At 66.8% G+C, this 9587-nt stretch overlaps 2 protein-coding genes across 2 annotated transcripts in view; both read left to right on the forward strand.

Annotated features, from left to right (window-relative positions):
• EMIHUDRAFT_225324 (hypothetical protein) overlaps window positions 1-1387 on the forward strand; it is a gene marked incomplete at both ends in the record, with an annotated part of 1599 nt that extends 212 nt beyond the window's left edge. The window contains 3 exons of the mRNA XM_005789851.1: window positions 27-185; window positions 496-1035; window positions 1322-1387. Coding sequence (XP_005789908.1) covers window positions 27-185; window positions 496-1035; window positions 1322-1387 — 765 coding nt within the window. The remainder of the gene's footprint in view (window positions 1-26; window positions 186-495; window positions 1036-1321) is intronic.
• A 5316-nt stretch (window positions 1388-6703) lies between these two features.
• EMIHUDRAFT_225325 (hypothetical protein) overlaps window positions 6704-9587 on the forward strand; it is a gene marked incomplete at both ends in the record, with an annotated part of 4102 nt that continues 1218 nt past the window's right edge. Inside the window, one exon of the mRNA XM_005789852.1 lies at window positions 6704-6769. Within this exon, the coding sequence (XP_005789909.1) occupies window positions 6704-6769 (66 nt within the window). The remainder of the gene's footprint in view (window positions 6770-9587) is intronic.

The following is a 9587-nucleotide window of genomic DNA, read 5'->3' on the forward strand; positions in this document are numbered from 1 at the left end:
CGTGGGACGCGATCTCCCTCGGCGAGCTCATCGGCTCGGGCGCCGCCGGAGACGTCTACCACGCACTGTACGCCTCGACGGGGGTGGCGTGCAAGCGGCTGCGCTTCAGCAAGGAGGCGGCCAACCGAGCGATGCAGGTGCTGGTCGAGGAGTGCCGCCTCGCGCTCAAGCTCCGCCACCCAAACGTGCTCCTCACCCTCGGGCTCGTCTCGGACGGCGACCGCAACCACGGCATCCTGACGGAGCTGATGGACCTCGCGCTGGACGACTTCCTCAGCCAGGCGACCTCCCCGCACCTCCTCACACCTCCCCGCACCTCCCCACACCTCCGCACACCCCCCCGCACCTCCCCGCACCTCTCCACACCTCCCCACACCTCCCCACACCTCTCCACACCTCCCCACACCTCCGCACACCTCCCCACACCTCCAGGCGAACACGCCGCGCGGCACGCCCGCCTCGTGGACGACGCCGTACCTCAGCGTGGCCACCGAGGTGGCGCGCGGGATGGCGTACCTTCACAGCCACCGCGTGATCCACCGCGACCTCAAGCCGGGCAACGTGCTGCTCAAACTGCCGATGATGACTGCCAAGGTGGCAGACTTTGGCGCGTCGCGCGAGAACATGCAGCCCGCCCCCTCCGCCGGCTTGCTCGCGGGCGCCTTCTCGCTCGAGCGAGCGAGCGCGGCGATGACCATGTCGATGGCCGGTACCCCCGTCTACATGGCGCCCGAGGTGCTCCGGCAGGACCGGTACGGCAAGCCGTGCGACGTCTGGTCCTTTGGCGGGCTGCTCGTCCACATCGCGACCCGCCGGCCGCCCTTCGCCGCGCTGCTCGAGTCCGGCCACCTCTCGCCGCTCGACCTCCTCAACAAGGTGACCAAGGGCGAGATGCGGCCGACCTCGAACCCCGGGGGGCAGCCCGGCGCGCTTTGCTTCGCGCCGGCAGAGTGGCCGCAGGCCGTCGCGCAGCTCGCCGAGGCGTGCTTCGCCTTCGACCCGCTCGAGCGGCCCACGTTCGAGGAGGCGGCGGACGTGCTCCTCCAGGCGTGGCCCTCCCCCCACACACTCACACGCACACGCACCACCCACGCGTTACCGGGCCTAGCACGTTGAATGCCGTGGGGCTCACGCCTCTCCTAGACGTGGAGCCGCGAGGGTTGGCCTGGCCATTGCCCCGCCACCTTGTGTGTGGCGAGACGTTCACCTTACCCTACCTTACCTTGCCTCACCTCCAGGCGAGGCTCGAGGCGTCCATCCAGGGCCAGGTCGACCTGAGCCGGAGCCTCCGCGCGATGATCTCGCCCGCCGGCACGCCAAGGAGTCCAAGGAGCCCAAGGTGTTCTCCGCCTGCTCCGCCCGCTCCGCCTTCTCCGAGCCCGTATGAGGCGAAGCCGGCAAAGGCGGCGGCGGAGAAGGCGGCGGCGCAGGCGGAGGAGGAGGCGAAGGAGGCGGCGCAGGCGGAGGAGGAGGCGACGCCGGTCGGTGCCCGCGAAGCCGTCAAGCCGGTGGGTGAGCGGTTACATCGCGGCGCGGATGCTGCGGACGAGGGCGTTGTGATCGAGGCTCGCGAGCTGAACCGGAGCCTGCCTCCCCCGCCCCCGGCGCAGCCCGTGGCTGCGGTTGCTGCTAGCGCGGCCAGAGACAGCAGCGCGAATGGCGGATCCACGTGCGAGAGTGTCCCGTCAAGCGCGAGTGGACGGACTCTGGGTTGCTAGGGCGGGCGTGGGGTTTCTTAGGAAGGAGCCCCTTGCCCCTGTGCCCTCGCGCCCTTTCAGAATATGTGCATGTGAGACTCTCGGTGCAAGCGAGTGTGTTCTTCTAGTGTGTGTGTGTCTCGTCATGACTTTTTCTTTAGATACGAAACCACGACGACACACACCAGTCGACTCGCATCGGTTGCCTCCAATGAAGACACCCGGGGAATTTTCCTTCTTTCTTGCGACGGCCTATTAGCGAGCTCCTTCACTCGACACTACTCAAGAGCCGCCCTTCAAGAAGTTCGCCACCCTCGCTGAACTGCGCCCGTCTGCAGCCCAGCGGAGATGGTTCTCCTCCACCAGCAATGGGAAGCGTCTAATTAGATGTCTGTTAGATGTACGCGTCGGGTCTCGGCGCAGCAATGGCGAGATTGACACGGAACGCATGAACGCTCTCATCGCCGACTTGATGCGCGAGCGCTGGGGTGATGGTTTGATCGTGTACACAGAGAGGAGGGGAGACGAGACGAGACGAGACGAGAGGAGAGGAGAGGAGAGGCGACGAGAGGAGACGAGAGGAGAGGCGACGAGAGGCTCACACCTCGACACCGTGAACGCCGTCCGGCAACTTCTCACCGCCCAAAAGGCGCTCCGCGCCGTACTACAGCGCCGAGCGTGTAGCGCAGTACACGCGCGACGCGCCTCGTGAACGGCGTCTAATGAATCGGCGCCTCGAGCCCTATCCGAGTCGAAAAGTGTGAAAATCGTCTCTTCACACCTCGAAACCGCTAAGTCATTTTTTCGCCGTCAAGCCGCTCTAGCGGCGCTGCGCGCCGCAAAGAGAGCGCGGCGCGTACAGAGAAGCACGCGCTGGCCACGCACGGTGAAGGCCGTCTCACGAGTCGGCGAGCCGAGCTCTATTCATAGCAAAGAGTGTGAACGGCGCCTCTTCACACCTCGAGCCGTGAACGCCGTCCGGCGCCTTCTCGCCGCCTCAAGGGCGCTCCGCGCCGCGCTACAGCGCCGAGCGTGCAGCGCAGCACACGCGCAGCACGCCCCTCGCACGGCGGCTGATGAATCGGCGCCTCGAGCCCTACCCGAGCCGAAAAGTGTGAGAACCGTCATTTCACACCTCGAAACCGCTAAGTCATTTTTTCGCCGTCAAACCGCTCTAGCGGCGCTGCGCGCCGCAAAGAGAGCGCGGCGCGTGCAGAGGAGCACACACTGCACACGCACGGTGAAGGCCGTCTCACGAGTCGGCGAGCCGAGCCCTATTCATAGCAAAGAGTGTGAACGGCGCCTCTTCACACCTCGAGCCGTGAACACCGTCCGGCGCCTTCTCACCGCCCCAAGGGCGCTGCGCGCCGTGCTAACGGCGCCGAGCGTGCAGCGCAGCACACGCGCGACACGCCCCTCGCACGGCGTCTGATAAATCGGCGCCTCGAGCCCTATCCGAGTCGAAAAGTGTGAGAACCGTCATTTCACACCTCGAAACCGCTAAGTCATTTTTTCGCCGTCAAGCCGCTCTAGCGGCGCTGCGCGCCGCAAAGAGAGCGCGGCGCGTGCAGAGGAGCACACACTGCACACGCACGGTGAAGGCCGTCTCACGAGTCGGCGAGCCGAGCCCTTTTCATAGCAAAGAGTGTGAACGGCGCCTCTTCACACCTCGAGCCGTGTGAACACCGTCCGGCGCCTTCTCACCGCCCCAAGGGCGCTGCGCGCCGTGCTAGCGGCGCCGAGCGTGCAGCGCAGCACACGCGCGACACGCCCCTCGCACGGCGTCTGATAAATCGGCGCCTCGAGCCCTATCCGAGCCGAAAAGTGTGAGAACCGTCTTTTCACACCTCAAAGCCGCTAAGTCTTTTTTTCGCCGTCAAGCCGCTCTAGCGGCGCTGCGCGCCGCGTGGAGAGCGCGGCGCGTACAGAGGAGCGCGTGCTGCACACGCACCGCCAAGGCCGCCTCGTGAGTCGGCGAGCCGAGCCCTATTCATAGCAGAACGTGTGAACGGCGTCTCTTCACACCTCGACGCCGTGAACGCCGTCCGGCAACTTCTCACCGCCCCAAGGGCGCTACGCGCCGTGCAAACGGCGCCGAGCGCGTAGCGCAGCACACGGGCGACACGCCCCTTGCACGGCGTCTGATAAAACGGCGCCTCGAGCCCTATCCGAGCCGAAAAGTGTGAGAACCGTCTTTTCACACCGAAACCGCTAAGTCATTTTTTCGCCGTCAACCCGCTCTGGCGGCGCTGCGCGCCACGTGGAGAGCGCGGCGCGTGCGTAGGAGCACGTGCTGCGCACGCACCGCGAAGGCCGTCTCTTGAGTCGGCGAGCCGAGCTCTATTCATAGCAAAGAGTGTGAACGGCGCCTCTTCACACCTCGAGCCGTGTGAAAGCCGTCCGGCGCCTTCTCGCCGCCCCAAGGGCGCTCCGCGCCGTGCTAACAGCGCTGAGCGTGCAGCGCAGCACACACGACGCACGCCCCGTGAACGGCGTCTGACAAAACGGCGCCTGGAGCCCTATCCGAGTCGAAAAGTGTGAGAACCGTCATTTCACACCTCGAAACCGCTAAGTCATTTTTTCGCCGTCAAGCCGCTCTAGCGGCGCTGCGCGCCGCAAAGAGAGCGCGGCGCGTGCAGAGGAGCACACACTGCACACGCACGGTGAAGGCCGTCTCACGAGTCGGCGAGCCGAGCCCTATTCATAGCAAAGAGTGTGAACGGCGCCTCTTCACACCTCGAGCCGTGAACACCGTCCGGCGCCTTCTCACCGCCCCAAGGGCGCTGCGCGCCGTGCTAACGGCGCCGAGCGTGCAGCGCAGCACACGCGCGACACGCCCCTCGCACGGCGTCTGATAAATCGGCGCCTCGAGCCCTATCCGAGTCGAAAAGTGTGAGAACCGTCATTTCACACCTCGAAACCGCTAAGTCATTTTTTCGCCGTCAAGCCGCTCTAGCGGCGCTGCGCGCCGCAAAGAGAGCGCGGCGCGTGCAGAGGAGCACACACTGCACACGCACGGTGAAGGCCGTCTCACGAGTCGGCGAGCCGAGCCCTATTCATAGCAAAGAGTGTGAACGGCGCCTCTTCACACCTCGAGCCGTGTGAACACCGTCCGGCGCCTTCTCACCGCCCCAAGGGCGCTGCGCGCCGTGCTAGCGGCGCCGAGCGTGCAGCGCAGCACACGCGCGACACGCCCCTCGCACGGCGTCTGATAAATCGGCGCCTCGAGCCCTATCCGAGCCGAAAAGTGTGAGAACCGTCTTTTCACACCTCAAAGCCGCTAAGTCTTTTTTTCGCCGTCAAGCCGCTCTAGCGGCGCTGCGCGCCGTGTGGAGAGCGCGGCGCGTACAGAGGAGCGCGTGCTGCACACGCACCGCCAAGGCCGCCTCGTGAGTCGGCGAGCCGAGCCCTATTCATAGCAGAAAGTGTGAACGGCGTCTCTTCACACCTCGAGCCGTGAACGCCGTCCGGCAACTTCTCACCGCCCCAAGGGCGCTCCGCGCCGTGCAAACGGCGCCGAGCGCGTAGCGCAGCACACGCGCGCCACGCCCCTTGCACGGCGTCTGATAAAACGGCGCCTCGAGCCCTATCCGAGCCGAAAAGTGTGAGAACCGTCATTTCACACCTCAAAGCCGCTAAGTCTTTTTTTCGCCGTCAAGGCGCTCTAGCGGCGCTGCGCGCCGCGTGGAGAGCGCGGCGCGTAAAGAGGAGCATGCGCTGCACACGCACCGCGAATGCCGTCTCTTGAATCGGCGAGCCGAGCCCTGTTCATAGCATGAAGTGTGAACGGCGTCTCTTCACACCTCGAGCCGTGAACGCCGTCCGCCAACTTCTCACCGCCCCAAGGGCGCTCCGCGCCGTGCAAACGGCGCCGAGCGCGTAGCGCAGCACACGCGCGACACGCCCCTTGCACGGCGTCTGATAAAACGGCGCCTCGAGCCCTATCCGAGCCGAAAAGTGTGAGAACCGTCTCTTCACACCTCAAAGCCGCTAAGTCTTTGTTTCGCCGTCAAGGCGCTCTAGCGGCGCTGCGCGCCGCAAAGAGAGCGCGGCGCGTAAAGAGGAGCATGCGCTGCACACGCACCGCGAATGCCGTCTCTTGAATCGGCGAGCCGAGCCCTGTTCATAGCATGAAGTGTGAACGGCGTCTCTTCACCTCGACACCGTGAACGCCGTCCGGCAACTTCTCACCGCCCCAAAGGCGCTCCGCGCCGTACTAACAGCGCCGAGCGTGTAGCGCAGTACACGCGCGACGCGCCCCGTGAACGGCGCCTAATGAATCGGCGCCTCGAGCCCTACCCGAGCCGAAAAGTGTGAGAACCGTCTCTTCACACCTCAAAGCCGCTAAGTCTTTGTTTCGCCGTCAAGCCGCTCTAGCGGCGCTGCGCGCCGCAAAGAGAGCGCGGCGCGTACAGAGAAGCACGCGCTGGCCACGCACGGTGAAGGCCGTCTCACGAGTCGGCGAGCCGAGCTCTATTCATAGCAAAGAGTGTGAACGGCGCCTCTTCACACCTCGAGCCGTGAACGCCGTCCGGCGCCTTCTCGCCGCCTCAAGGGCGCTCCGCGCCGCGCTACAGCGCCGAGCGTGCAGCGCAGCACACGCGCAGCACGCCCCTCGCACGGCGGCTGATGAATCGGCGCCTCGAGCCCTACCCGAGCCGAAAAGTGTGAGAACCGTCTTTTCACACCTCAAAGCCGCTAAGTCTTTTTTTCGCCGTCAAGCCGCTCTGGCCTTTGAATGGCGTCTGACAAATGTTTTTATTCTTCTCAGCGCATCCATCTCGGCGCGTCGATCCTTCGTTTTCCGGGTTCCAATTCTTTTCCTGCCTCGCCTGTCGCGTGAATCGTTTCATGCGACCGCCTTGTCGAAAATTCTTACCGGCCCCCAAAATTCTTTTTCGGTCGCGGACGGCACACGCTCGCCATTTGCTCACGCTCGCGCAGGCGCGTCGCAGCGTGCACCCACGCAACGCCTCCGCTCCGTTCACACCACCCACTGCGTAGCCATGGCATTTCCGTGTGCATGCGACGGACTCGCTCTCCTGCACTTGCCGCCGCCCTCGCCACCGCCGGTTCCGAAACTGCTCTGCGGCCGCCATCGCACTCACTGCCTCGCTCTGCAGGAGTCGACACCAGCGCCACCTGACCCGCACCCGCTCGCTCTCGCTCACGCTTCGTGCTGTCGCTGCTAGGGTCTTCGCTCATCGACTCGGAGCGCCGGCCGCCTCTCTCGTGCTCTTTTCGCTGTCACGTCACCTCGACACCGCGCGGTCGCGACTCTCGATGTTGCGTCGGCTCCCTCGGTCACAGCGTCACCACCCGCTGCGCCGAGCAGCAAAGGCGAGGCGCAGCCTCGCATCGGCGGTGGCCGACCGCCGTGCCGACGGAAAAAATGCCTTCGATCCCGCCGCAACCCTCCATCTCACCGCCGCCGTCTTCGCCACGAGACCGCCTCCGGCGAGCTCGGCCGGCTCTCCTCGCACACGCGGCGCTCTCGAGCGCCCCAAGCATAAAGATTGCCGGGTGTCGTTAGGGTTAGCCAGGGTAGTGTTGCGGTTAGGGTTAGAGGTGGCACACCGTCATGACGTTAGGGTTAGGATCACGTCGAGAGCTAGGGTTAAGTTAGGGTTACACGCTCCCCCGCCACGGCTCGAAGAAGGGCTCCAAAATCGATAAAACGGTCAACCTCGCGAAAAAATCGCGCGCTGCGCGCGCAGGAAGAGAAAGAGAGGGAGAGAGATTCATTGCCACCGCGCAACCTTACCCCGGCGGAGCCCGGGAGAAAGTCGTGGAGCGCAGCGACTCCCGGGGCGACGCCGGCGCGCGCGGAAAACGCGGTTTTTGCGAAAACGGTGGAGGCCGCCCCGCGCTACCGCCCCATCAAACCCGCACCGCCCGAAGCCCTCGGGAAGGCCCTCAAAATGCCGACGCGGGAGGGCGAAAATCGCCTCGCTTCAGAGCCCGCGCGAGGACGGACCCCACGCCGCCCCACGAGCGACCCGCGCAACCCGCGACCAACGGCCGTGCGGAGGATCGGCAGGAGACGTCCGCAGCCCCCAGGATCGTCCTCGTCCGACAAAACCACCGACCACCATGGCCCTCCCCGCGCGCGCTGCAAATCTCCAGGCCCTCTGCTCGACTTTGGACGACCGACTTTATTTCGGGTGCCAAAGCAGCTCGCACGGGCCCACCTCGCCGCCCCCGCCCCCGCCCGCCCCCGCGCGGCAGGCCCGGCGCCGCTGGCCTCCCCCGCGCACCTCACGGGGCGCCATGACACCGCCTGCCAGGCGGCCTGCAGCAGTGCGGGACAGCAGCTGCTACATTCCTCGCCTCCCGACGGCCACGGCGCCGCCCCGCCGCCGAAGCTCAAAAAACCACGCACGGCCCCGTCCACACCGCTCACCGGACGCCCGCTCGCGCCGCCCGCGGACCCCTCTCCCGCCAAACCCGCCCCTCTCCTAGCCCCTCCCAGAAGCCGCCACGCAGGCCTCGCCTCGCCTCGCACCAGCCCCCAAAAATACGGGGCGATTTCTGGGGCTCCCAGGTCATTCCCTATCGATTTGCGAAAAGGATTTTTTTTTCGAGCGGAGCACCCAGCCAAGAATTCTTTATTTTACAAGCGGGCGCCTCTCGCTCTGCTCCCAGCGCCTGCAGTCTCTCTCGCCCCTCTCGCCGCTATGCCTCGTCCACGCTAGCATCTCCTCCGTGCATCCCTCCGGCGCGGTGCGGCGCCGGACCGCTCGTCGGCGCGGTCAGATCGCCGCCGCGCCTCTCGGCACGCCGATTCCGCGCCGCCGCCGTCTCGGCTGCCGCGCCGCCTAACCTGGGCTGGATACGCTCCAGATCTTCGTTAGATGCGCCCGGCACCCGACCACCTCCCGCCCCGCCCGGCGAGATCTCGCCGCGCGGCCGCTGCTGCTCGCAGGGCACGCCGGCGGCGCGCCCTCCCATGCGGTGCGGATGAAGCGGCACGGGCAGCCTGCTTCGAGCGTCTGCACAACCCTGCGATTTCGCCTGCTTCGAGCGTCGAGTCGAGCCCGGCCTCTGCTGCGCACTCTGCCTCGTCCTCTACCAGCGGGGCAGCCGGCTGCGCGACCAGCGGTCGCGGCGGCGCGAGAGGACAGCGGTGGACATCGCCGCTGCCTTCATCGCCGGCTCGCGCCGCTCTCGTTCGTTTCCTCCTTCCAGCGGCGCCGTGACCCCAGCGCGGGCGACGGATAAGCGGCAGAGGGAGGGGGCGAGCGAGGGGCAACCGGTTGGGGGGAGGGAGTGGACGGCACCGCCCTCCACCTCGGCCTCGCCCTCGCCGCCGCGCCCGCTGCAGCCCCTCCAAGATCTCCGGCTGGACGACAGCTGGTCGTCGGACTCGGGCGGCGGCGCGCTCGAGCGGACTTCCGCGGCGGGCGATCTGCAGGTCGCCGTCGGGTCGCCGGCCGCTCGTCGGGGCATCTTTCGGCCGCCGCCGCCCGGCACTCCAGGCAGGTACCCGCCGCCGCCCACCCCCGGCAGCCCCTCCGACGGCTGCGGCACCCCTCGCGGGCAGCTGGCCGAGTCGTCCGACGGCTCCGGCACGGTTCGTCGGAGGAGCAAGCACGCCTTCGGAGCCGCGCCGCCCTCCTCGCCGAGCGACTCGCCGCCTCCGCCACCGGCGCCGGCGCCGTCGCCGCAACAGTCTCCTCGCCGGTACTCGCCGGCGAACGTCCCCCGCCCGCGCACCCCGGGGGTCCTCCAGCCGACCACCGCCTCGCTGGCGACCCTGGCGAGGCTGAGCGAGGCTGGGTCCGAGGACGGGGCCTATGACCGGAGGAGCAGGCCCTCGTTCCAGTACAGGTCCTCGCCGCCCTCCGCCCCGCTGCACACACAACCCCTCTCCTGCCCCCCCCCCCCCCC

Source organism: Emiliania huxleyi (assembly GCF_000372725.1).
Source record: "Emiliania huxleyi CCMP1516 chromosome Unknown EMIHUscaffold_124, whole genome shotgun sequence".
NCBI classification, from domain to species: Eukaryota; Haptophyta; order Isochrysidales; family Noelaerhabdaceae; genus Emiliania; species Emiliania huxleyi.